The following is a 27,972-nucleotide window of genomic DNA, read 5'->3' as shown; positions in this document are numbered from 1 at the left end:
TTTACACTGTTTCCTCAGTTGTAATACAACTATTTTATACGATTAAAGCTTTTGTCCGATTATTGATTTCGTTTTGTTCGATTAAATTAAGTGCAAGTTTCTTTATACCTAGTGTTTTTATATTTTGTATTAAACCAGCAACTCAGTAGGTACTTAATTGACTTCCAAGTCTAGGAAATAATGTACTATTGTGACTAGGATTGTAGCCGCGATTTTCTGCAAACGGTGGCGGTCAACACTAGAAGCATCGTTTTACCGGATGACGAGGTCGTCCAACACGCGGCTGATATCGGGCGAGACATGTACATCGTCGAAAGGGTCAGTAATGTATTAAATTGGACGTTGCTATTTATTAATTTATTTAAATGTCAATAAAAATTACAGCAGCTAAAAAACCAATTCGCTTTAAAATTCAAATTATGTATAAAACAAATAATGTATAATTGTGGCGTTATCTGGTAAAAGGTACCTTGTCGTCGGTTCTAGTTTCCGAGATAATCGCGCTTGAAGTAAAATGTCGAAAAAAATCATTTTTTCTTTTTTTACTCTATATTAATAAGCAGGGTCTAAATTTTAATTTGACAGAGACACAAGTTTTTAAATCGATTTTTTATGAGTTAAAACATCCCTTAAAGTTTAGTAAGAAAGGTACCTTATTGTCGGTGCCGCTCTTGAATGCTTTCTGTGCGCTCGGTATCGGTTTGGAAGACGTGTCGGACGTTGGTACTTTGTCGGCGCGTCATCATCATCATCATCATCCTAGCCTATACGTCCCACTGCTGGGCACAGGCCTCCTCTCAGAATGAGAGAGCTTGGCATTAGTTCCCACGCGGGCCCATTGCGGTGCTTGTCGGCGCGTAAAAAACGTCAAGAATCATCATAAAATGCGTTTAATTAGAGTAAGGTACATCATCAATAACTGGCCACCCTTAGGCGGTAGCCAGTTAGTCCCTTATTACACTAGCGATTTGTGGGCGAGTTGAAAGCGAGGTGAGCGCGCAGCGAGTTCGCTTCGAGCGCGTAACGATTTCACCGCGAGCATGAAACGATATCGCCGCGAGCGCGCAACGATGTCGCTGCGAGTTCGCTGCGTTAGCGCCGAAGACGCCCTATTTATTATACGAAAGTCTACAATATGGCGTTTTTGGCGCTAAAGCAGCGAACTCGCCATGCGCTCGCAGCAGCGACATAGTTGCGCGCTTGCGGCGAAATCTTTATACGCTCGCAGCGAATTCACTGCACGCTTGCCTCGCTTTCAACTCTCCCACGAATCGCTAGAGTGATAAGGCCCTTATTGACTATTTACGCCAATTTGTCTTTTTTTTATTCGACTGGATGGCAAACGAGCAAGTGGGTCACCTGATGGTAAGAGATTACCACCGCCCTTAGACACCTGCAACACCAGGGGATTGCAGATGCGTTGCCAACCTAGAGGCCTAAGATGGGATACCTCAAATGCCAGTAATTTCACCGGCTGTCTTACTCTCCACGCCGAAACACAACAATGCAAGCACTGCTATTCACGGCAGGATTAGCGAGCAAGATGGTGGTAGCAATCCGGGCGGACCTTGCACAGGTCCTACCACCTGCTGGTCTTTAGAGGTTGATTTATAGTAATAATAATAACGATTAATAGTTAAAACTACAAATCAAAGCATTTTTTTAGATCTTATTCTTAACTATGTCACTAAACATTTTACGTCCGACAATAAGGTACCTTTTCAAATACGTTAATCATTTAGTGTGTTGAGACAAAATTATAGGTTTTTGGTAAGAGTTTTAATACTACAGTGTTCTTAAATTAAGACTATTAAAATTAATCGTAAGTTATTAGTCGTTTTCAAATGATATCACTTCATAATCACTAAATATTTTACCACCGACGATAAGGTACCTTTTAGAAAATATATAGTGATTGTACCAACTTTTTACTAAACTTTACCTTGAATTTTGAGACTGAAAAAACTAGTTTTTTAAGATTTGTTGAGTTAATTTGGTCTCATTTGGCTATGTTTTAGCGTACTAAATATAAAAGTTTGTTGATTTTTACTGTTTAATTACATTTGTAAACAACAAAGTTATTTTTGTTAAAGTATTTTTTTATATAATAAACAACGTAATTCAAAACGGAGTAGTTCTTATTAAGTGTCAATTTACGCATAATATTTTTTCCTTCGATAAAATCCAATGGAAATATACTATAAATAGAAAAAAATGTAAAAAATCCATCAACCTTTTTTTTTTACTTTATGCACTTTGGCAAGGTAAACTATAGGAAAACCGTTGTCCAATTACAAAATTGTTCTTGAAACCTGAAAGCCCGTACAATCTACTCCTCAAATAGCATGTGATCTATGTAACTTCCAACAATAACATACTTTTATTGGGTGTATAAGTTTGAATTCAATTTTCTCATAATCACCTTTTCTGGCTTTTGAGCTTCAACATTTTTTTTTTTAAATATCTATTAAACCTACATGCATGTTTCTTACATGGTTCGATAGCTAAATGTATGTAGATTATGGGGATATCAATAACTCAATACCGACAACAAGGTACCTTTTCCCAGATAACGCCACAATTATGTTTTTTCTTTGTGTATCTGTTTTCTGTATCGCTTACTATGTCTGGTGTACAATAAAGAGTCTTTGTATTGTATTATATTGTAAAACACAAAAAGACATAAAAAAACTAATTAGGGATATGTTGCTATGCCAAAGTCCATAATTTAAGAAGCTTATAAACCAGCCTTAGGCTGTGTTTCCACCAGAGATGGGATAAGATGCGTTGCGAGGAATTTGTTTGTCATGAACCAATAGAAACGCTCCATTTACCTATCCTCGCTCCGCTGAGCTCTTCTCACTAGAGCTGTCCTGAGCGAGGATAGGTAAATGAAGCGTTTCTATTGGTTCATGAAAAACATATTCCTCGCATCGCATACTCGCACATCTCTTGTGGAAAAGCGCCTAATGCGATTCAAAACTTCATTGCATGCAACTCTCAGTGGGGAGTTCCGTGCACATCTTAAAGCAAACCAATCATAAGTTTGTATTTCACTGTATTTGTAATGTAGCTTCCACTATTGTTTTAAACTCACTCTTTGTCAGTCCCTAACTAAAAGCTCCTCTTATCCAGTCAAAGCTTGACTGGTAGAAATCCCTAAAAGGGATAAGTTAGCCTTTGAGCATGTATTTCAAATTAGTTTTGATTACCATGGAATGTTTGAAGATACACTTTCAAAAGCACATAACATCTTTCAAACTTAAACTCGGAGACTTAATTTTTTTACAGTTGCAAGGGACTATAGTTTTTATTGCATTATATTAATTTCAACTTTATACCTATACACGTTCCTAAGCAGAGCCCAGACAGGCTGATCCCACCTAAAACATATTCATGTAAAGTAAAATGTTGCCAAGACGAATCCACATGACTCGCACTGTCAAAAAGTTATAACTACACGCCCTAACTCTACAAGGCCTACCTTCACAAACTCTACACTTTAGTCAAAATATGTAGCTTTTATCAGTTCTTTTTTTCTGTTAAGACACGGAGCCCTGAATAATGCCCTAATATTATTTATTTAGTCAAAATGTCTGGATTTAATCGGTTCCTTTTTTATATTAGGACACGAAGCCTTGAATATTAATTTAATTCCTTTATATTATTTATTTGGAGTGTGTTTTTTCTACTTAGAATGAATTATAAAAGTTTGATACTTTGAATACATTTCTCTACAGTTCTTTGTAAAAGAGAAACAAGTCAAATATATTCTAAATCTCGATTAAAACAGCAGATACACCAAGTAACAAGAACGGATATTAAATTCTTCATTTCGTTTACCCACTACTCTCTATTCACTTTACCGGATTTCAGTTCCAGCAGCACTCAGTTAAATATGCGGTTAAGGTTTAAACCTAGGCAAATATCTACACTTTACATGCGAGATTATTTCATTTAACAGTAAAATATTTTCAAAGGGAGACTGGTTTATCCAAGAATTCCAAGATTTATTTCTAGGAGCACCGTAACGTTTTAAGGTTCTACAAATAGATCGATATGGCCAAAGTTACAATATATGTACACACGATTTTATGAACTTAAAATTAAGCTCGTTCGTGTGTGTCTGTATCTTTAGCCGTATCGGTATCTTTATAGTTTATTGTACACCACTAAAATCTTTCAAAGTTAAAAATGGTTATATTCCATACTGAGGAATGTCTGAAAAAATTAGAAACGCTTGAAACTTTTTTATCGATAGGAATAACCTTTCCAATTAACAGAAAAAAATATCAGATTTTTAAGTAGCACCAATTAATTAAAAAAAAAATGAAACAGTTTTCTTTACCGCCAAATTACGACAGTCCGGTCGTTTACGCATTGTTCCATAGTCCAGAATAAAAAACGTTAAAAAAGAATTTGTGTCTTTGACTCGATCATTTTCACAGGCGACACTCTTTACCGGGCCGAATAATACTGACATGGAAATAACGACCCTGTTTTTCATGTACACGCCCATAGAAGCTCATGTCAGTTCCTATGGGAGTGTCACCTGTCAAAATGATCGAGTCAAAGACACAAATTCTTTTTTTAATGTTTTTTATTCTGGACTACGGAACAACCCGTAACCGACGGGACTGTCGTAATTTGGCGGTAAAGAAAACTCTATCTATTTTTTTAATTAAGTAGTTGAAGCTAATTAAAAATCTGATATTTTTTTCTGCTAATTGGAAAGGTTATTCCTATTGATATAAAAAGTTTCAAGCGTTTCTAAATTTTTCAGACATTCCCCATTATTTCTAGGAGCACCGTAACATTGTAAAATTAACTACAAAGAGATCGACGGCCAAAGATACAAAATTATGTATACACGACTTTATAAATTAAAAATTAAGCTCATATTACAATACATATTTTTGTATAGCCGTATTTTTTGTAGTTGACTGTACACCAGTAAAATATTTCAAAGTGAGACTGGTTTTATTCCTCTATAATATTTCTAGGGGCACTGCAACGTTTTAGACAGCCAAGGGAAAGTTGTGGCGTCTGTGGGCCCGGGAAGCCAATTTGGACTCATGGAGATGCTGTTTGGACTACCAAAGGTAAAAAACCATCAAAGAGCGTGTCGGACATACCCAGGGTAGGGTTCCGTAGCCGTTACGAGAAATCAAGTAACATTTTTCTTAGGATTTAGTATTTTGTACGGAATTTTTCAAGTAGTATATTTTATAAGTTTGGTAGGATGCTGTTTATTCTTAAAATACAAATAGTTCTTAAGCAAACTTAGCCGTCACAGTTTTTCTTGTTACCTTATTTGATATAAGTATTTACTACCATCATGTTTTTTTTTTTAATTTTCAAACCAACAGTTTAGCTTATAAAGGGGGGGGGGAAGCTCGATTTTAACGAAAATTTGCACCTTAAAGTTGAATATTTCGCAAATGAATCACATGCATATGTATTTTCTTAAGATTCTCAAAATAAGCCCATTCATCACACTATCAAGTTTGCAGTTTTTTTTTTCAAATTCAGGAATTTATTTATTATTTTGGCGGACACTGTTTTTTTTCCTTTTGGGGTACGGAGCCGTAAAATAATGTATAGTTCAAAAAAGCTTTCATAAACAAGAGAGTAAAGTGCCTTGATAATATGGACCTACCTAACTTTAAATCAAAACAATATGACCACTATTTTTGATAGCCGTAAGACCCGGTGATTTAAACTAATGGCCCTTTCAAGTAGAAGGTTCGAAGCAGATGGTAGGATGCATCAAAGTTTTTTTTTTGTAATTTATGTGTGCAATTTGGTATTTACTGTGAGCTTTTCGATAAAGAAAACAAGTGAAAAACTTTAAAGTTATTGAATAGTACATATTAGGTAATATGTGGGCAATTGTCATAAATCCATTTTAGACCACATGGCAGATTGAGTTCGGCGGAATTTTAGAACCGGAATGTTCCGTTGAGTAAAAAGTTTGAATTAGTAGTTGTTTATTAAAAACTTTAGTTAGTATTATAAACTCCGAGTGAGCTCATAAATAAGTTTTCGTCGTAGATAAAACAGGAATAGAATGCTGTACGTCAGGAGTAAGCTTTATAATTGAAATATTATGTTCTGCATACTTATTTATGACTTACTGCACTGCAGCGCCAGTTTAGAGAAATATAACGATGTATGAATACACGTATGACGTGCGCAGTAAGCACAGAACAAATATAGTTAATATCTAACTTCAAAATGTAAAATGAATTTATACTGTCTAAAATAATATATAGCCCTACTGCTTCTCCTGTAATACCAATAAATAATTCAGTAGGACCTCGTTTATCTTTCTCTATTTCTCAGTAAAACGGTCATGACAGACAGATGAAAAGGTAAACAAACGGACAGACGAACAGACGGACAACAAAAGCCTTATAAGGGCTACCTTTTGTTTTCCTGGTACTGACTCTTATAAAAATAAAAGAATTATGACAATTTAGAATTTAATTTCATAAAAATATTGATTGTTTTTTGTCACTTCACTTTTATCTTTATCCAAACAGTAGAATACCTAGTGTAAAACAATGCGCTTTTTCTATTATTCTGCCTCACACATTCAGTGTTCGCCGCACTCCCCAGGTATACACAGTTTTGACGTCAACAAACTGCATATTGCTGCACGTGGAATTTAGTGCGCTGTTGCAGTGCTGGAGCACATTCCCGGACATCAGCCACCCCATTATGAAGGTGATTCATGCGTTTGCTAACTGCACTCTCTGCAGTGATGTACGGTGTTTTTAACTATGTTATTTATTATTTTGAATGTTAGATAGTATTTATTGTACATAATCAGGGGTCGGACAAAAAGTGCGGACGACGTAAAAATTACGTAATCTTGCACACAAGATGATTTTTTTATTTAAACTTCCGTGTGACATGTAGTAACAAAGTAGCATTAATGAAGTAACAAAATAATCGTAAATAAATCAATAGAATTCAGTGAATAAAAAAAATTTCATATCGTTTAATAAAGAGGTTGATAAATGATAAGTGATAATTGTTTATGAAAATCAAAAATACTATTTGAAATCATCCTATAAGTGGTTTGACGTCATTGATCATTGGCACTTTTTGTCCGACCCCTGTACATAATATACATTTTTGGTCTGCATTATTATGTGTCTGCGTTGATCATTCACATTTTCAAAGACGATAATGTACGTACTCTGACAACAAAATGAAACTGTCACTTAACCCTTTAACTATGTTATGTGAACTGAAAGTTTGCGTGTAAAATAGCCGTTTGGCGTTGCAAGCGCGAAATAATTGACGTTGACTGTCCCCTAGCAGTTAATTTAGCGGGAGATACATAAGTAGTTAGGTACTAAACTATAATAAAAACTTTTAATTCACGTTATATACTGTCATCGTGATTTTTCCAGTTTTTTCAAGCCATGGGTTTACCTTGTGGAGGAGGGGGACGATCCCTTCTCCCCCTTATAATTAGCATCATAAAGCTAAGCTAATCTATCATATTTTGTAAACAATCTTAGCAAAATTTTAATATTCAACGATACCGATTTAGTATAAAAACATATTTTAATACTCCATTGTCGGCGTAGTTAACTTATAAACTCATGCATTAAGTACAGCTTTCTAGCAGTAGGTAAAATAAGCCGCGAACAGACAGAGGAACGGACGGATGGCCACGGCGAAACTATAAGGGTACCTTATAGGACTACGGTACCATAAAACGATGTCACGAAAATGTTATCAGGAAAACATGGTTTTAATTTAACTTTTTGTTTAGGTTTTACGGGACTCTGACCTGGAAAGGTATGCGGCACAATATGAGACAGCCCAACCTATGTCCGGCCGCTTGGACATCAAGACGAATCGGATAGCGGTAAAGACATACTATGGAATGATCCTAACTAATATTATAAACGTGAAAGTGCGTATGTTTGTTAGTTTCGCTTTAATGTCTACAGTACCCAACCAATCTTAAAAAAAAATTGGTATGGAGATAGTTTCAAACCCTTAGAAGGACACAGGATAGTTTTATCCCGAATATAATAATATTCCCCTCGGACGTGCAATAAATGAATTCTTTGCAGACACCATGATAATTTCAGATGACATTATAAAAAATATACAAGCAAAAAAGTACAATATTTAAGATTTCAATAAAAACAGCCCTGTTGAAGAGTGCTGTATAAGTAACTCTCCTAACATTATACATTAAAATTGTTGAATTATCTTCTGCAACAAACTTGTAATTACGAACTTTGTTTTCTTGCAGCAAGAAATAAAGGAAAGTTTCGTCGTATTAGCCGGTCGCGGTGTGCGGGAACACTACGTGCGAGCCTTTGACAAGTTGGGCGTGATGAGGTAAATATTTATGGGCTTGCAACTACGAGAGGTCGATTAACACGTAAATCTGAAGTTCTCGCACGCTCCCGTAATTTTCGCTTATGGCTTAAGCCATGTTACATCGGATTTATCACAGAAGCAAAAGCTTTGTGCAAGCTTTTTTTTAGCTTGCAATGTACGTTTGTATGCTTGTATGTATGTGCGGGTTAAATCTAGCAAGTTAAATATGACGAACTTGCAGTGGTCGGACTTTATTGGAATTTGGCATACTTATGTAAATCTGGTGACAACACAATAATACACACATGATTCATGAACGCAGTTTTGTATGTGTGTATTTATGTATGTAAACTCTTTATTGCACATAAAAATAAAATACAAAGAAATACAAATACACAGAAAGGAGAGCAAAGGCGAGGTTATCCCTAAAAAGGTATCTCTTCCAGCTAACCTAGTCTAATACATTTATGAATTCTGCGGCATCAACAAATTTCTATATAACCTTCCATTATAGAACTGAGTGTTGGCCCTGTTGTATGATAACTAGTACGTTAAAAAACCATTTTGTCAATAGGTACTTCATGACCTGCCCATTTCTATGATTTTACATACTTTTATGACAGCATTTACCATTAACAATGATTGTACAACAGCTGCAAATTAGGCAATCTATTTTCATTGTAGTGCTATTAATCTATTTGCGAATAAGTTTTTGCAGAGAAGCGCTGTTAAATTAGGTAATTTTTTAGAGCAAGCATTAATTAAGATAGATTATATTTTCGTAAACATAACAAATGATTCCTGTGAAAAATGTGATGTTTTTGTGAACGAAATGTTTTCTCCAGTGTTTCCGCGTCGCAGCGTACCCCGGATTTTCCTTGTCGCTTAAGTGAGGTTAACGCCATTTTAATTTTGTTTTTTTTTTCTGAGAAATTGTAATTATGTAAGTTAAAGAGTTGCTATTCTGCCCCGTGTTTCCATTTCTCTAATGCTTTTATTTACGCCGAGCCGCGCATTTTAGACCGGTCTGCGTCACAAAGAAATATTATTTTCTTTAATCCACAGTTCTCGACGTTGTTTGTGTTCTGTGGCTAAACATCTTAAAAAAATATAATTTGGAAGGGACCCCTATGTTTATTTCTTCAAATCTTAATAATATCTTGGACCATTGGAAAAATTGAGCATTAATTATTTTTATTAGGCCGTAATATTATTGTGAAATGGTGTCTTCATTCCTTATTTCACTACTTCTTATCAATGGTTCAATAAATTCAAGTTTTTTTCCAATCTTCTTTTTTTAAAGCTTTTATATAACTTGTAACGTACGTTTAATGTATGTATTTACTCGTATGTATCTATGTATGTGCGGGTCAAATCTTGCAAGTTGAATTTGACCCACTTCCTGTGGTCGGATTGACTTGAAATTTGGTACGGAAATGTAGTTTGAATGACAATGCTCGTATAGTCAACAGAAAGTACAGTCTGCAAAAAAGCTTGTATTAAAAATGTTTTTTTTACCAAAACCTTATTTACAAGCTTTTCTTTAGCTTGCCCTGTATGTTTATTTATTTGGGTCAAATCTTGGAAGCCAAATTTGACCGACTTTCAGTAGTCTGACTGACTTGCAAGGCATACTTATGTAAATCTGGTGACAACACAATAATGTATTAGTCACATTCTGGTAGTCCGGCCAGGATCGTCTCGCAGAACGGAACTCCTCATCGGTTAATAGCATCAACTTGAAATTTGGTATGGAAATGTAGTTTGGATGACAATGCAATTAGTCAACAAAAGTAGAGTCAGCAAAAAAGCTTGAATTAAAAATGTTTTTTTCTTAACAAAAACTTATTTCAGTCTTAAATGATATTTTTTATTTTCAGGTTCCTTAGATACGTCGTGATACCTGGAGTTATTACACCTCACGGGATGTTTTTAAAATTCTGGTCTACAGTGCGATGCTGCCTTGCTATATATTATCTTTTCGCTATTCCTTATAACATTGCGGTACGTAATAAAATAATAATACTTAGTAGATAGTACAGTCGAACACGATAGTACAGTAGTACAGTAGAAGTTCGAATTTCGCACTTCGTAGTAAAGGGCCTGGTACGCAATTAGGTTTCCTCGATTGTGCATTGAAGAAATAATGAACAGTCAGTATTTAATTTGATAACATTTCACGCGTTTGGAAAGGGAGTTGGAGTTTCCTAAAATTACCCTTAGTTGCACAAAAAACAAAAAGTTATAACCATGAAATATGTCCATTTCTCCTGAAACGGTCGGAACATTGAAATTTTTATTATTTCGCCTCCAGGGCGTTCCGAAATATCAGATGGCAACTGTATCAGCAGGGCTACTACGAAATCGAAACTCGAAGTTCGTGTCGTGCGGTTCCTTTTAATACGAGAGGAAGCGGGACGCTACGATACGAACTACGAGTTTCGAGTTTCGTAGTAGCCCTGCTGTATCATTGCTGTGTATTAAGTATTTTGCGTCGACTTTCAGAATCAAAAACACAGTATAAGTACAATCGAACAAACTGAATCGTGTTTCAGGGTGGAACTTTTGAGCTGCTAAAATCGAATTCCGTATCGTACCGTCCCTCTCACTCTCGTATTAAATAATTATTAGCATCAGCGGGATGGCAAGATACGAAGTTCGAATTTCGCACTTCGTAGTAAAGGGCCTGGTACGCAATTTGGTTTCCTCGATTGTACATTGAAGAAATGATGAACAGTTAGTATTTAATTTGATAACATTTCACGCGTTTGGAAAGGGAGTTGGAGTTTCCTAAAATTACTTTTAGTCGCACAAAAAACAAAAAGTTATAACCATGAAATATGTCCATTTCTCCTGAAACGGTCGGAACATTGAAACTTTTTATTATTTCACCTGCCTACGAGGTATGAGAGTGGATTCCAATCAGGAATTATGTTCAAAATGTTGAAATATCGACATTACACGTAAAAAACGATAAACGATCAACTTGGAAATTATAAAGTTCTTAAATTTGTGTTGCCCGTGACGATTAAAAAAAGATTTGGATGAAAGTTAAATCTTACTTTTCTATTTTTTTTCTGTTCTTAAATATTCACTTGGATAACTTGCTTTTTACTTATCCTTCCTTTCCTTATAAAATAAATTAGCACGCAATGTATCATTACTTTGATCACTACTTTGGTTAACCTAACCCCGTTCTTGCTGACGTGACAGCTATTACAGATCCGCTTCCCTTTCCTGTCAGAAAGGGATGTTGACACCATGAAAAAATAATTCGAAGACACGACTCTAGCAAAAAAAACCTTTTATTTTAGCCCTGAAAACCAGATTAATTTTCGATTAACTGCAAAATTAGATTATTTGTTGCTTTAAAACAAATAAATAGTTAGTTGATTGAGTGTGCGAACAAGTGATGTCATAAGTTGCTATTTCCATTCAAACTTTGGGAGAATTGTATTTAGACAGCTCATAAAAAGTACAGCAATTGATTGGTAGTGTCAACATCCCTATTAATTGTACGTAATAAATTGCTTGCAAAAAAAAAACAATTACGATCTGATAAGTTTAGCAAAACCTAAAATTTATTGTGATATCGCTTCACAGCGCTATCTGGTGACTTTCTGGGTTTGTTTAAAAAAATACACGCTGTATTTGTTGCTACAAATTGTATTATCTTTTCTGAAAATAATAATAATAATTAAATACTCTTATTTAACTTTCGCAGGTTTCTCATTACAAATTCGATGGAAGGTACTACACGGATATAGTGCTATACTTTGACATTCTAATAATGAGCTACGTAGCCTACTATAACGAGCATTCACTGCTAGTTACACATCCCCTATTTACTATCTTTAGATACGTCAAACATGCTTTTTTGCTCGATTTCCTTAGCACGTTTCCTTTTGAGCAAGTGGTAAGTTCAACAAAGTAATATTTGACATTCCAATTGTGAATTTCCAAGTGCTGATTTTAAGCTTGCTATTTGCTTTCAGATCAAAATTATCAACGCTCAAACAAATTTGGACTTGTTCCGAATAAACAAAATAATACAAGTGAGATTTCGATTTTCAATTATTTCCTACTAGCTGTTGCCCGTGAATCCGTCTGCGCAGAATTCGCTTATCGCTTTCAGCGGGTACTATGAATTTTAACGGAATTCAAAGTAGCCTATGTCCTTTCTCGGGATTCCAACTATCTGTAGACCGAATTTCGTCTAAATCAGTTCAGCGGCTGAAGAGTGAAAAGTTAACAGATAGACAGAGAGAGTTACTTTCACATTTATAATTTGTAAGCATTGTGGTGGTTATTTTTAAGGGATTACCGTGAGTATCTTTAATGAGCTCCCAATAATAATATGTCAATTACGAAATTTACTGGTGAAAAATAGTCTGCGGATCAGATTATTCCTAGTCCGCGTCCCTTTGCTCTGCGAATTACCAGAGATAAGACCTAGCTAGATTGATGTTTCATCCCCGAAAACCCATACATAGCGAATTTCATCGAAATCGTTGCGAGCCGTTTCCGAGATCCTCAAAATGTATTATATATTATATATCTATACATATATACACTAAAATTGCTCGTTTAAAGGTATTATATAGATAATTATATAATATTAATTAATATATTATAGCTAGATAGATAGACATTTGAAAGAAAGCGAGAAAGAAAACATTTAACGTGGATCTTGCACAAAAAAAAGAACAAAAGTAAAAATATGCGCATGTCATGAAAGGGTCCCAAATTAGAAAACTGCCGGTGTCTTGTGAACGGCGTATTTGATTTACATTTGATTTATCTATATAATACCATCATCATCAAAAATATAAATTTTATTTTTACGTACATAAGTATTATGTAATGGGTTATAGCTACCTGAAATATATTATTATTTATATATTAAAAATGTATAATGCTTTCAGGTGGTGAGAATAATGGGAGCTCTATCGTACTGGGAGAGCGATATAATGCGCGTAAACCAAATAGTAATATTGTTGAAGTTCCTGCCACTGGCCTTGTTGGTCACAAATTTCGCTGCGGCATTTTCTTTTATCAGCTACTGCGTACCTTTTAGGCGGCCAGGGTCACTGCATACCATGGCTAACTGCACTCGAGCACTGGTCGTTAATGGGAATAAGTTTGATATAAAAAGTAAGTTTTTTAAATGTAAAAACCGAAGAATTTTTGATATTAAGTAATTACTGCCGAAAAGAACTCCTGGTGCGTTGCCGGCCATGCAAAAAGTGGGCTATTCACTTTTTAGTAATAGCATAAGTAATATCCACGAATGTCTACGTCACCAAAAAAAAAAACATTGCGGCTAATATTGATAAGCGATATAAGCCCTTTTCTTACATCTTTTGTACGTTTACGAAATCCAGCAAAACTGAAAATTGTTTAAGACTAGTACCAATGCAATTAAATTATTCAGACGTTCAGTTGTTTGTTTCACTTTGGGTAAATTGATCGCAAGTTGCCATTAAAAATGAAATAATGTGGTAATGAACTACGCTATTACAAAAATGCAGTGTAAGCGGTGCTGTTCTGCACAGTTTCATCACGCTTCTTCGAGAAGGAAAAATTAATGTTAGTCGTTTCGTTTTGAACTCGAGCTTCCCTAAAATAATTCCTAAACCTATGCAGCATCATGTAATGCTTATTTTTCTGTTTCTGGACTTTTTAGATGCCCGAATGGAGTACATATCAGCGTTTATTCGCTGTTTTAACATCTTTATAGGTAAGAAGAATAACTGTTTTCTAACAAAGCTTGAATTATTCATAATTATTACAAATTTGTTCACTTCTATTATTGACCATGTTCGTACAAAATGCTACTTTTTTTTCTGCTAGGTTCTGGCTGCACGCCGACGCAAGTGGCAAACGAAACCGAAGCATGGATAACAATGTTTCTAGAACTATCAGGTTTTCTTTACTTTGCCTTCATGTGTGGATATATTGCGTCCACCCGTACAGCTGCCGGACATGCTTTATTGGATCACACAGTATGTTAAACGAGTCCAATCTTCTATGGGATATATATAAGTATATATAGGTAACGTTTTCAACATTTTTGATTTTACTTCAGGAAAAGACTTCGGACTTGGCTAATTTCTTGTATCAAGAAAATGTTGATCCAGTATTGACAACGAAGACGGTTAAATATTTCGAATATTTGTGGAAGAGAACTAATGGGAGTAGTCCGCAAGTAAGTCAAATTAAATAGGTCGATTCAAACACATTTTATCGATTTAGCTGTCTAATACGTCAGTCACATGTGACTCTTTCTTTCTAGGCCAATTCTTTTTAGGACAATAGAGTTGACCATAATTCATATTGCAATTTTAGAACAATATTTGATATCGTAACAACCTCTATTAGATTTGACCTGGGAAGGTAAAATTGTCACATCAGACGATACTTAACTGAACAATAAAGACGGTACAGAGATACATAAATGATCTTTGGTCGGTATAGATAAATATTTTTTTCTTTATATATTTTATATCTCTTTCTAAAGGTCAAATATATCTTCGGTTATAGGTCTAGTGCATAGTATATTTTGTATTAGATACGTATGAAGTCGAATAACCTTTATCAATTTGCTTCGCATGCCAAACGCACGAAAAGCATAAAAGCTGGTGTTCTATCTCTTTCCCCTAGAAAATCTGCCGGCGTCTAAACTCAGCTCTAATGGAAGATACCCTCGTTTTCATGTATGAGAGAACGTTGCGCGAAGTACCACTATTCGGCAAAGTTGAGCGGTCTTTCATCAGGGTCATCACTCAGCACCTTACGGAAATGTACTTCCTCAAACACGAGACCGTCATACAATACAAGGATGTACAACCCTATATTTATATAATTTATCGAGGAAAGGTAAGGAAATTTCAATGGCGGGTTTGCAATTTATTACGCTTTCTAAAGCCACCGGAAGGTATAACCGCTCCATAAGTATAATAGTGTTTTGGTAATATTTTTTGCAGGTTGACGTTATGAGTTCGTACAATGAAATGATTACTTGTATGGGCCCTGGCGGTATGTTTGGGAATTTTACTGGAGTAAGGATGACGAATAATGATATTTATTTGGAATAACTTTTTCTTACCTTTATGCCGTGGTTACATCCCCTGGATAACTCTTTAAAACCATGAGTTTCTATAATGGTTTACGTGGTTTAATTCATTAAACGTAGATTTTTGTCGTAGTTAAAGCTTAATATTTTATCACTGACGTAATGAGGTCATAGTACCAACATCATGTTGAGTGGATCAAATGGATACATATTTTTGCACTTTCCTTGTATGTGTGATACTTGACAGCCCCATTTTTTTTTTTGTAATGACTGTTGTAATTTTAGCAACCAATATCCTGTTCGGAAGTATCAATCTACGCGAGCCGCAGCCTCGACCTTCTGGTTATTTCCAGCCAGACATTCTTCAACTTGGTCAAGTACTATCCGAAAATACAGGAGCCCCTGAACAATGCGTTTCAAGTGTCCAAAGATTATATCTTGCCGATTACTGTCAATTATGCCGACGACTCTTCGAGTGGTACGATATTTAGTATTGTGCTTCTAATTTTACTTGAAATTCGATTGAACATTTCAAAAGGAAGTTTAAGCTATACTTAGTACGTAAATGTGTAGATAAATATTAGAAAATTACTTTCAGCAGCAGTATTTTTTCGAAGAAGCAATATAAAGCAAAATGTTTGATATTTGTAGCGTGACAGGCGATCAGTTGGGTTCTAGAATTGGGTACATTGAATTCAAGATTAAGTTTGTTAGAAAAAAAACAAAAGTTAAGTTTTGATTTTAATTAAGTGGGGCCATGATGATCCAATTACCGGTGACCTATAGAACCTCTGTTTTTAATATTATCCCCGGTTCTGGGCCACACACTGTAGAGCACCACTTTCACTAATGCTCTACTGTTTATATGTTTATATTTAGGTACATGAATTTTTCATTCTATATACTACTGTACTGGCAGAATACTAGTATTGCGGCTTGGCTTTGCGTTGTAGTACCACGATGAGACAGCGCCTGTTCTTTACATGGTTTCGTGTTATTATTATTTTATTTTCAGTTATGCCACTAAGGTAGAGTTAAAATAGATTATCATTTAACAAGTATATAAACAAGGAGGGGTTAGTAAGTATCATTTCGTCTAAAAAAGCAGCTAGTCTAAATAGCAACTGTTCTAAAAAGCAGCTGGTCTAAGTAGCAAGTGGTCTAAGAAGCAACTGGCTTATGTAGCAAGTGGTCTAAAAAGCAACTGTTCCTAACCTGTTTTTGTACAAAACTTGAAAAAACATAGGTAGGTTAGGTAAGGTTACAGTTGATTCAAGGTGCGAAGCGGCTCAGCCACGCGGAATATGAGCTCCGCAAAGTCCACTTCGCAAGCCAGCTTCTCCAGCTCCGTCGACTTTGAGGCAAAGAATTTTAGACCACTTGATAATTAGACAAGTTGCTACTTAGACCAGTTGCTTCTTAGACCACTTGCTACTTAGACCAATGGGGAATGGATGAAATTTTTAGAAACGCTTGAAACTTTTTTAATCGACCTATCGAATAACCTTTCTAATTAACATAAAAAATATCAGTCCTTTAAATTAAATGATGCTACTTAAAAATCTGATATTTTTTTCTGTTTATTAGAAAAGTTATTCCTATCGATAAAAAAAGTTTTAAGCGTTTCTATAATTTTCATCCATTCCCCATTGCTCATTTTCTACGTAGACCAGCTGCGTTTTAGACGAAATGATACTAACCCACAAGGAGGTATTGTAGGAATACAGTTTAAATCGTTGTCTATCATCTAACTAGCATAAAACATCAGGTTTTGTGTTTCAAAAAAACATAAAACCCGATATATTTTTTTATACCTATCTATTGGTATTTTATGTAGATGGATCAGATGCTGAAGGGATGTCGATGGGATCGACAGTGGATTCTCGAAGTGGCTCTAGCCGATGCGAATTGCAAGGTAACTTGTCAATGGATTTGTTAAATAGAAACTAAATTAAATCGGAGATTTTTGGCGTTTTGTCTGTTTTCATTTTATAAATTAAGATAAAATCGATTACCTTACTTTTACGCAAACACACGCGCAGAACAGTGATATCTGTGCGTCGCATATAATGTTTTTAGGCAAAAATAGATAATATGAAATAGTTTCTAATTCCAGGATATCGGCAATGAAGCACCAATACCGCCTTTAACTGATAAATCTCGAACATGCAACCTAGGAGGTTCGGCTAAGTTGGGCCAAGGTCCTCAATTGCATGTCAAAGATTAATAATTTAAAATTAAGTTAATATGGCGCTTCGTAAATCGTACCTTGCTCCTTTTATTAAACCCTACACTTTTCACTAAGGGTTTAGGAAACTTATAATAAAACTTTCATGTAGGATGCATCTATTTATGTTTCCCAAGGTCTTGGTCAAATATCTCTCCGTAGTTCACAATCACATTCGAACACGAGTCAAGCCAAGTCGTCAATGAGTACGATGACATACCAGAGTCATATCAACTTATACAACTTGTTCCGACCGGGCACTTGGCTCTATCAGGTATAGATATCAAGTTTTTTCTAAGCTTTCTTTGAAAGTTTTCTATCTGCATTTTATCGCCCACGTGAAATAATAAATAGTTACTTAAGGCTAGTTCTTTATCCCGCATGAGTTTTAAAAATCTCTGAAAAGGTATAAACAGCGACATTCGCAGCAACCTGTAAAAATATTGGAAATTTAAATGAAAAAATACTAAATTGTGAGAAGTTTCCGAAGTTTTCCTGTATGAAAAAATTCTACAATTTTGGAAAGTTTCCTTTGGCACATCAGTAGTAGTCGTAACTGTCAACAGCTATAAATGCCAAGCTTAAATATGCACGAAAAAATAATACCAATCCGTATCCAGTTTTTAATACCCGTATGAAGTGCCCAGTGAATCTTTGCGTTCATTGAATTTATGAAATTTACGTTCGTCATTGTCATCGTTCGGATTACCCATTTTAAATCTTTTCAGCCAGTAGGATACTTTCCTCGTTTTAAATAATTACACTCTAAGCCGGCTTAGGCATTAAAAATGTGTATTTTCAGCTTTTTGGATACTTGACTTGTTTCATGGCGACGATGAATTACGTGCTAGTTCTGTACGCCATTATAACACTTAACGACTGCTTTTTTATAAGCTGGACGTTCGCAGTTACTGATTGCTACTTCTACATCAACATATTTTTGAATATTCATCAGGTACTTCCTATTTATAATTAGTTATAGACCATTTTTGTAATTTTTACTAACGCGAAACTAAGTTTTTTTTTAACATCAAAACACTCATAATAAATTAAAAATAAACATGGACCGAACGGCAAAGTGAGACCGGTAACATACGTTTAGTTGCAGACTTTTACCCGGCCTCACTTTGTTGTTCGAAGAATTCTATCTTTACTTTGTCTAAGTTCAGAGATCATGCATTTTCCAAGTCTGAGAAGAGTTTGATGTTTCGTACTTAAGATTCTTTTTTTCGAAATCTGGTTCCACTCGAGGGGTTATGAAAATAATGCATAGTTACCCTATCAAATATTTATTTAGAACCATAGAGAATGATATTTATTTAAAAATATATTTTAGGGTTACGCAAGCAAACGTGGCGAGCTTGTGATGGATGCAGTCAAGTGCCGTAGGCGTTACTTTAGGCGCAAACTGCAGTTCTATTCGGATGTATTTGTCAACTTTCCCTTTATGTTGTTTGCGTTTTGTTTCCCGTAAGTTTACATTTACTTACATATATAAGATCGATTATCTTTGTTACATGAAACAAAGGGTATGATGACAATAATTGTTGAGCTGTTTTTGAGTAGTTAGTCTTAGGTATAAGTTTGGTAAAAGGCGTTATTAATTTTTTTAGGTATGCTTATTGGAATATCTATCTTATGATATGCTTATTTTTTTTCGCTATGTATCTGTTTTCTGTATCGCTTACTATGTCTGGTGTACAATAAAGAGTCTTTGTATTGTATTGTAATATCCCACTACCTACAGGGCAATGGCTCGTTCTTTTGTTTTTCGAGCGTACCTATATATTATTTATCGTCTTTGTTAAGATCATACTTATATCCTCTATTTGATATATCGTAATCGTCGCGCCGTCTCCTTTATACGTAGTTATTCCGCAGAATCGCTGAGTAGTAATGTGACATAAAATAACCATGTTCAATTAACTACTGACAACTTTTATTTACATATTGTAGAAAACCAAAGACTGCGATGCATTACCTGAGAGCAAACAAACTGTTTCGTCTAAAGTACTTGGTCGAGTTTTATAGAAACACGGCTGCTGAACTTACGAACAATATAACTGCTTTGCAGGTAAGGATGTTCAAAGTGGCGGTCTTTGACTTTATAAACCATAATTATAAAAAAAAAAATTGACGTTGAAATTTAGACCTAAGTAGTCTGGCAACAAGCAACAGACTTCCACATAGAATACTATAGTAGTTTATTTATGCAACTGTTACGTAATAAGGGTCCTTAAAACACGAGTATGGTTTACACGTAAGGATCACACGAGTGTTTTAAGGCCTAATTACGTACAGTTGCATACCTACATTACTTTATCTACATCCACTATATTAAATCCTCTATCATGCGTTCAAGAACCATTGAGAACGACCTGCATTGCAACCAGAACTATGTCTGCCCCACGAGCTCCTGCGCCTGAAGATGAAGCCCCGCCACCGCTCCGGTGCGTAAGGCTACGTACACACTTTGCGGCCAACCGTGCGGTTTTGGCGCGCCGTCCCTCTTCAAAGTATCGGTCGAGAAAGAGACGACGCGCTAAAACCGCGCGGTTGGCCGCATAGTGCATACGTAGCCTAATGCTCATTACGATATCGATTTCGGTATCGTAAATACCATTACGATACTGCCGTGTACATAATGGAATCCAATGTCGTAATGCTGGTCATTATCTATGGTTTTTGAACACATAATGGAAGATTTACTATATGGGTGTAGATAAAAAAATAAATGAATGCGCCACTTCATACCTACCTAATATTGAATATGGCAACAATTTTGTGTGGAAGTATTTGATTGGTCTTTTATAGGTTTTCACCTTTTTATGTAATAAATTATAATAATAAATATCAATGGTCCCCGTTCAATAAAAAAAAGTATTGATAACGAAATAGTTTAATTGCATTAGCTGGCATTGACATATTTTAATTTTACTGTGCATTCTTGTTTTCAATATTTTTAAACTTTATTTTAATTTCATATTGAAATTTTATTTACATCGGAAATTTTGCTGTTTTCGATTAATATTATCCATTATTTTATTATTTGAATTGAACCGCCATCGGCATCGGTAGCGGCCGTGGTCACGAGTAGGTAGTCTCTACTTGATCATGAGTTTAAAAAAAATGCGAAAGTGTATTAGCTGACGTCATACCCTTTGAATAACTTTCTTTTGTTTTGTCTCAGGCCGCCATGACAGCGCACGCAGTAATTTTCTTCGTCCACACATTCACATGTATGTGGCTGATTGTTGTAAGTGCTTTGGAGCCCATCAGTACTATACGTACGCTCAAAATGCACAACGTTGACGAGTAAGTATAACTACAATGAATTACCTGGAACAGAGGTCGGCAACCTTTTGGCAGACATGATCCACATAGTAACAAAAATAGATAAAGGCGCGCCGCACTTGTAAGATAATTTTGTACCTAATAGATATCTACCTATTACCTATTACCTATTGTGTAGGTAGGTATTATAAGCGATATTACAAAACAGTCGCGGGCCGCGCGTTGCCGAGCCCTGACCTAGAACCTTACGCGCTTCTCAACTACATATATTTTACAAAAAACTGCAACCATATAAATAAAATTATCACCATCACCACTGCGTTCAACTTTTGACGAGTTGAAACACTCAAAAATATACTGTCGTCTTAAAAAAAACCGTTTGTAGCTTGGACGGTTCAGTTACCTACCTAGTACCTACTAATTAAAGCATTGGCAAACATTTCGACTATTATGTTAATTTAAACAATTCTTTTCATTTCTGATAAAAAAAACTGTACCTATGACTCAGTGAGGAGCTATAATTGTACCATTTAAGGTATAATATAGTGCCTTTATAGGTCTGTTACGTCCATTCAATTCACATAATATACCAATAGCGGTCCGAGGGTCACCAACGGTGCTGGCTGAAAATCAGCGCTGGGGTGTTTATTATTAACGCTTCAGCATTATGCTGAGCCAGTGTCCGATTCACAACCGCAATGACACATACTTTCCTACGTGTTGTCTATTTGTACTTAATACTATTGTTGTGTCTTGTGTTGTGAATAAATGTATTTTCTTTCTTTCTTTCTTTCTTTCAATATCTCGTAATTTCTTGTCTATCTTACATAATACAATATGTATTGAGTAACAACACGACGTAATTCCAGAACTCGGAAGAAATTGCGTCGTATCTTTTAGTTTATAACAAGGTGCTCATTTTTCTCCGCTTGTTGTGTCATTAGGAGCTTATTGGAAAGAAGGACAGTGGAAACTGGTACAATGATATTACGTTTCTCATCATTTTATAACGGACTTCTCATTACTTGTTTACATTTACTCGCTCTACCTTTTTGATTGAATGTTAGTTACATTTTGGCTTTTGGATAGTTATAAGCATTCAATTCTTTTGAAAACCCGGCCAAGAGCGTAGCGGACACGCCCAAGATAGAGTTCCGTAGCCTTTACGAAAAAATCAAGTAATATTTTTCTAAGGATTCTTATTATGTATAATAGATATGGAATCTTCCAAGTTTAGGTATATTTTATACCTAAGGCTGCTATTTACTCTTAAACTACATACTAATAATTCTCAAGCAATCTTAGCCGTTATAATTTTCCTTGTAAAGGACAATGGGAAAATTTGTATGGGCACACACCAACAGAAACGTAACATGTCTCAACTAATAGATCCTCGTGATAGCAAAAAATCATCAGGTTGCCAAGATCTATTAAATGAGACGTGTTTTGTTCCTGTTGGTAGGTGGACATTTCTGCCTATGGTCCTTTGATATACTTATCCTGATTTTTTTTTAAATTTTCCACCCGACAGTTTAGATTTTAGAGGGGGGAGGGGGGACAACGCTCGACTTTAATGAAAATTTGCACTTTAAAGATGAGGGAGGTATCCTAAAAAAAATCTCACGCTTGGTATACCGCATAAAAAACCCAAATAAGAAAAAATTTTTTTTAGTGATTCTCCGGCTACCTATTGGGACTTCTCCATGTCTTTCTACTTGATAGCCTCAGAGCTAACAGTCACAGGCGGGGACGAGTACCTCATCGAGTTATACTTTCCAATAGCTATACAGAATATTTGCTTGCTCTCTGGAAAGATCCTGGCAGCTGTTGTAGTCACTACGGCCATGCAGGTAAACCATACAAAATATGCCTCTGATGTCGTCACGCTTTGTGTGAACTCATGTTAGTTTGCCGTATTTGTATAACAAGCGACAATTTCATACAAATTTCATGACATTTAAATTTAATTTCAGACTCTGTTCAGAAAATGATGCCATATTAGGCTTAAAGCCACTTGCATGTCCATGGTTACTTTTTTATTGCTCTACTTGAGCAAAATTTGATTTAATCTACATTATCTAAATTTTTTAGGTCGCATATGCGTCGAAACATGCATTGACTAAATATGAAAAAGCTACGGGGAAACTTATGGATGTACTGAAAAATCAAGGATTGTCAGGTCAGTTTTGCTACAGATGATTGAGATGTAAAGAAAATACACGTATTGCGTCAAAATTTTTCAAATTTAAAACTATTAACCTGTAACTAACTTTGGTAATTAGGTATTACTGTTATGCAGGTGGTAGGACCATGTGCAAGATCCGCCCGAATTGCTACCACCATCTTGCTCGCTATCAGTGCTTGCACTGTTGTGTTTCGGCGTGGAGAGTAAGACAGCCGGTGAAATTACTGGCACTTGAGGTATCCCATTTTAGGCCTCTAGGTTGGCAACGCATGTTTATGGGCGGTGGTGATCTCTTACCATCAGGAGACCCACTTGCTCGTTTGCCATCCAGTCGAATAAAAAAAAATGTTGTTCATTATGATATTTATTGTTTAAGATTATCAATTAAAGAAATTGTGGAAATACATTCAACAACTTTGGGTGACGGAGCGCGGACGGCAGGTATGACGCAGTCGATATTCATTCTCAAGACCAGTTGTCTAGTGTATCTACTTGATATTCCAATCGTTCTACCCACCTCTGTCTATCACAGGGTATAGGATGAGTGTAGAAAGAAATAGTGAATGCGATCACGAGCTCCCGTCGCGTTAGAAAATCTCTGCGCGTTAGGAAATCTCTGTTCATACAGACGCAGAAGTATTCAAGGGAAACATTCCTTTCTAAGTTTGCAATAAAATAATTACTGCAAATCACTTAATAAAAATATTATTCCGAAACAATAAATTTCATTCGTTCATTTAATTTTATTTATTTACATATTTTGCAGTATCTTTGCGATAAAATATTTGATAAACTTAAAAAACAAACACCAATAAAACAATAATTTATGCATTAAACATTCAAGAATGCTTGTTGATAGGTACTATACCCAACAAAATAGAATCAAAAAAGAATCATTGTATTTGTTGGTAACGAATGTTTGTTTCATATGCAGTTGCCGGCACTATTGGCTCAAACCCCGTACGTGAGGCGGTGCGATCTCATGTCTGCGATGTTTGGCCAACATTTGAGAAACTGCTACATTTTCGCAGACACTGGGGAGCCATTTCTTCGTCAACTTACCGTTGCTCTGGATTACACGGTATTTTTTCCAGGTAAAGCCCGTTTAATTAAGTTTTTGCTTCATTAAAAAAGGATTTGTGTTCGGAAAGGAATTAGCGATTAAGAAAATTGTTTTGAAATAATGATCCTTTGTATTAAATAATATAGAAAAGAAGAGATCAATATGACAGATGAATAAATATACATCCGTTGCAGTCTTCATAATTTGTGCAAAAAAGACAAAGCAGTTACCAACTATATATTTATTCTGAACATTTTAATGAGATATTTACATCAATGGAGAGTTGAGAGCTAGTTATAGGTGCTGCACCTAATTAAGTTGAGCCAGTGGTTAGCCAATGCATGTTTATGACACATTTAGTATGCCTTCTTCTCAGCCGTCAAATATTAAACCGGGTCAGGTCTTCAGATCTCAATGATAGGGTAAACGCGCCTGTATTCCCAAATGGGGTAGGCAGAGCACACGAAACATTACCGCTTCGGAGCCACTTTTAGCAATTTTAGGTTTAATGATTGACAAAAACGGTACAATAGTGACAGGTTGCTAGCCTGTCACCTACGGTATACCTTTGTTTTTACTACGGAATAAACTTTAGGTACTTTTATCTAAGCTGGAAAAGTTTCCCGTCTTTAAATTTATATTCTTATTTGAATCGTTCTTATATGCAAGCCATGACCTGGTGTAGTTTATTATGTCTGTTGCTAATGGTGGTTGGGAGAGGAGTAATGTAATTTGAAGTGCGAGCTTTTGACTGAGCGACCGCTTGCACCAACTTTATCGTACAACGCCTTTGAAGTTAACCGTTGACTTTGAGGTTAACCGGTCAGTCAATATCTTCCTAAAATTACTGATGTAATAATATTCCTCTCTTTTAGGGAACTACATAGTGGTGGCAGGTGATTGTGATGCCAGGATGCACTGGGTGTCATCAGGAACAGTGTCCGTAGTCTCGGTCCGATCGGACTTGACTGAGACAACTCACGAGCTATTGGGAGCTGGTGATGTCTTCGGTATTCTACAGGGCTTGCACAGAGGCGTCAACCACTGCTTCTCCTATAGAGCTGAAACCAAGGTACGCACTGAAAACCAAAACAGTAAACAGTTAAAGCAAAACATCAACAGCTTACTTCGCGAAGAATCTTGACAGTCACTGGGCTCAAATCTCTTGAAAATAACGTAAGCTCACGGAACCCAAAACATCCAATATGTCTCATCAAATTGGTGTCTTCAAAGAACGTAGAAATACATCGCGCTTTATAGTACAAGAAAGTGTTGCTTATTTGTTGTTGTGTTGATTATTGGTTTAGTAGTAAATTTGTACGGCATTGAACCAAGTCTGATACATTCGTTCCTCGAAATTGACATATCCTTTTATTGATACCGTACGGTTCCGAAAACCTACACAAAAGGCTCCATAGAGCAAGAAAAGCAATAATGCCGGATAGAATACAATCAGGGCAAGGAAGGAGCATGACTTATGTCAAGATTTATAAGTACATGCCGAGAATCTGTTGCTTTATTAATTTCATGCCTATTCATGCGGAAGGAATCGGCTTAAAGTCGTTTAGAAACTTATTGGAAGAACTCCGTTTCCTTGTATGATGCCACTGCTGTGTCATTTACCTACTTAAGATGAAGAAAACGTAGAAAATAGTATACCTAAGAAGACCTCGTATACTTTATGGGATGCATTGTGTCAGAAACTTAGGTGAAATTAAATAGTTCATGTTTTTGGTGGGAGCTATTGCGTGCAAAAGTACCTTAGTAGGCATACGAAGAAAACATCATTTTATTTGCTTAAGTAGGTATTATTGGCCGACGGACTACCTAAACCCTGCTTTGATTCCTAAAAATTTTACCATTGTTATTGGATGAATGGTATAGTTTTGAATACGTTTTTTTTAATGCATTTTTATGACTCTCTTAACTTTATTTATTTATACATTTCAACAAAATCAAACAGCGACAGAAGAAGTATAGAAAATTTGTTGAATACGTCAGTAACCGTAATATCCTCGGAGTGAAAAATGACAGGAGAACGACCTAGAAATACCTGAGGCCGTATTGTCTAGCACGCCGGCACTCGCGATTGCAATCACAATCTCTTTTTCTATCCTCATCTAATTTTGTTTGACAGAAAAAAGTCGTGAAAGCGATTGTGATTCCGAGTGCGTTAGATAATAAGGCCTCTAAGCTGGCTATTATAAAAAATAGTCTATACCGATTCAAGTTGACTTGGCAGTGACATCCTTCTGAGGTTAATCCTATTTTTGGTTTTGATGAGCAGACGAGCGGAGCGGAGAGGAGATGTGTAGGGAATGACCAATCATATTAGTTAAATCCACATCTCGTCTCCGCCTCATTATCATCAGACGTGTAGGGATTGGGTGATCCCTATACGTCTCCTCTGCGCTCCGCTCGTCTCCGTCTCAATGGAGCCGCAGCCTAAAATGGCGCGTTGTATGAAACGAGTTTTTCTCTTTCTAGGTAAGCATCTTAACGTTGAGTTTAGATTCCTGGATACATATCCTGCCTTTCTTTCCTGAGGCGCAGCGAAGTATTTCTAACAGATCCGATGTATTGTTTGCGCGAATTTAATATGTTATTATGTCTAAGTTTATGATAATAAATGTGATATTAAGGCCTTAGTTTCGTTGTCTAATTTGACTTGAGTTTATTGGGTTTACTTCTGTAGCTAAAATGGCAAAAAGAACCATGTCCATCTTGTTCGTCTGTGATATCTAGCACAAGAAAGCTGTTATCTGGCATACCTACGTCCATAATAATACTTTCGCCGAAAAAGTGGTAGATTCGCTGAAAAAAACAATTTGTTTATTCTGAGTCCCTACAAGTCAAATGAGCATGAATATTTTTACTCGTCTAGTCTTCCAAAAATATTGCAAGTGCGCAAAAACTATACTGAGCAGCAAAAAGTCTGGCCTTCAAATGTATGCAGTAATAGGTTCTAATTTTGTTTGTAGAGTGGGCAATATTTTGTATCGCTGAGTATATTTTAGATTCAAGGAAACGTGTGCAATTTAAAGCTAAAATGATTGTTTTTGAGTATGTGTGAAAATATTCATAGCAGTACTACAGTCAGCTTATTTGATTTCTGGGCCAGCATAGAACCTTATCAAAGTAAATAGTTTTGTTTGTCAGTAACAATCCTTATTCATCATCATCATCATCCGGAAGACGTCCACTGCTGAACAAAGGCCTCCCCCTTAGAACGCCACAATAAACGACAACTCGCCACTTGCATCCACCGGTTTCCCGCAACTTTCAAGATGTCGTCAGTCCACCTGGTGCGAGGCCTGCCAACGCTTCGTCTTCCGGAGATCCGGGGATTTGTCTTAGAACTAAATGTCACCGACACAGCTGAAAAAAAAACAATTTGAAGTGGCAATGGGCGGGCCACATCGCTCGAAGAACAGATAACCGTTGGAGGAGAAAAGTCCACGAGTGGCGACCACGAATGCTTATTGAATGACATAAGTGTCACAATGATAAGGTTCTGTAGTAACTTAGAAATAAAATTGGTTTGGTGGAGATACATTTTAATATAAAGGAAATTTACTGCAGTTATACGACGACCGGATAGCCAAGGGGCTAGAGAACCTGACAATGATCCTTGGGGTTCCGGGCCCGATCACCGGGCCCGGTCGGGGCCGATATTTGTATGAATAAAACGAATGTTTGTTTCCGAGTCTTGAACGTTTAATATAATGATTTATCTACATCAAAATGTTTATACGTGGTTAGTTTGGGACTAG

At 36.0% G+C, this 27,972-nt stretch overlaps 1 protein-coding gene across 2 annotated transcripts in view; it reads left to right on the top strand.

Annotated features, from left to right (window-relative positions):
• Positions 1-26,797, top strand: part of LOC141428607 (uncharacterized) — a 46,677-nt gene extending 19,880 nt beyond the window's left edge. For both annotated transcript variants that reach the window (XM_074088610.1, XM_074088609.1), the window contains 27 exons: positions 199-318; positions 5,004-5,102; positions 6,622-6,729; positions 7,793-7,888; positions 8,285-8,373; positions 10,236-10,359; positions 12,080-12,271; positions 12,351-12,410; positions 13,281-13,509; positions 14,042-14,095; positions 14,209-14,360; positions 14,444-14,563; positions 15,019-15,234; positions 15,342-15,416; positions 15,716-15,908; positions 17,268-17,345; positions 17,795-17,931; positions 18,460-18,612; positions 18,994-19,127; positions 19,614-19,731; positions 20,848-20,972; positions 22,624-22,801; positions 23,043-23,130; positions 23,513-23,577; positions 24,071-24,230; positions 25,075-25,271; positions 26,687-26,797. In XM_074088610.1, the coding sequence (XP_073944711.1) occupies positions 199-318; positions 5,004-5,102; positions 6,622-6,729; positions 7,793-7,888; positions 8,285-8,373; positions 10,236-10,359; positions 12,080-12,271; positions 12,351-12,410; positions 13,281-13,509; positions 14,042-14,095; positions 14,209-14,360; positions 14,444-14,563; positions 15,019-15,234; positions 15,342-15,416; positions 15,716-15,908; positions 17,268-17,345; positions 17,795-17,931; positions 18,460-18,612; positions 18,994-19,127; positions 19,614-19,731; positions 20,848-20,972; positions 22,624-22,801; positions 23,043-23,130; positions 23,513-23,577; positions 24,071-24,230; positions 25,075-25,271; positions 26,687-26,797 (3,471 nt within the window). The remainder of the gene's footprint in view (positions 1-198; positions 319-5,003; positions 5,103-6,621; positions 6,730-7,792; positions 7,889-8,284; positions 8,374-10,235; positions 10,360-12,079; positions 12,272-12,350; positions 12,411-13,280; positions 13,510-14,041; positions 14,096-14,208; positions 14,361-14,443; positions 14,564-15,018; positions 15,235-15,341; positions 15,417-15,715; positions 15,909-17,267; positions 17,346-17,794; positions 17,932-18,459; positions 18,613-18,993; positions 19,128-19,613; positions 19,732-20,847; positions 20,973-22,623; positions 22,802-23,042; positions 23,131-23,512; positions 23,578-24,070; positions 24,231-25,074; positions 25,272-26,686) is intronic.
• The last annotated feature ends 1,175 nt before the right edge of the window (positions 26,798-27,972 follow it).

This window comes from Choristoneura fumiferana, chromosome 6 (assembly GCF_025370935.1).
Source record: "Choristoneura fumiferana chromosome 6, NRCan_CFum_1, whole genome shotgun sequence".
NCBI classification, from domain to species: Eukaryota; Metazoa; Arthropoda; class Insecta; order Lepidoptera; family Tortricidae; genus Choristoneura; species Choristoneura fumiferana.
Note: the sequence above shows the minus strand (reverse complement) of the source record. Positions and strands in the feature narration are given on the sequence as shown.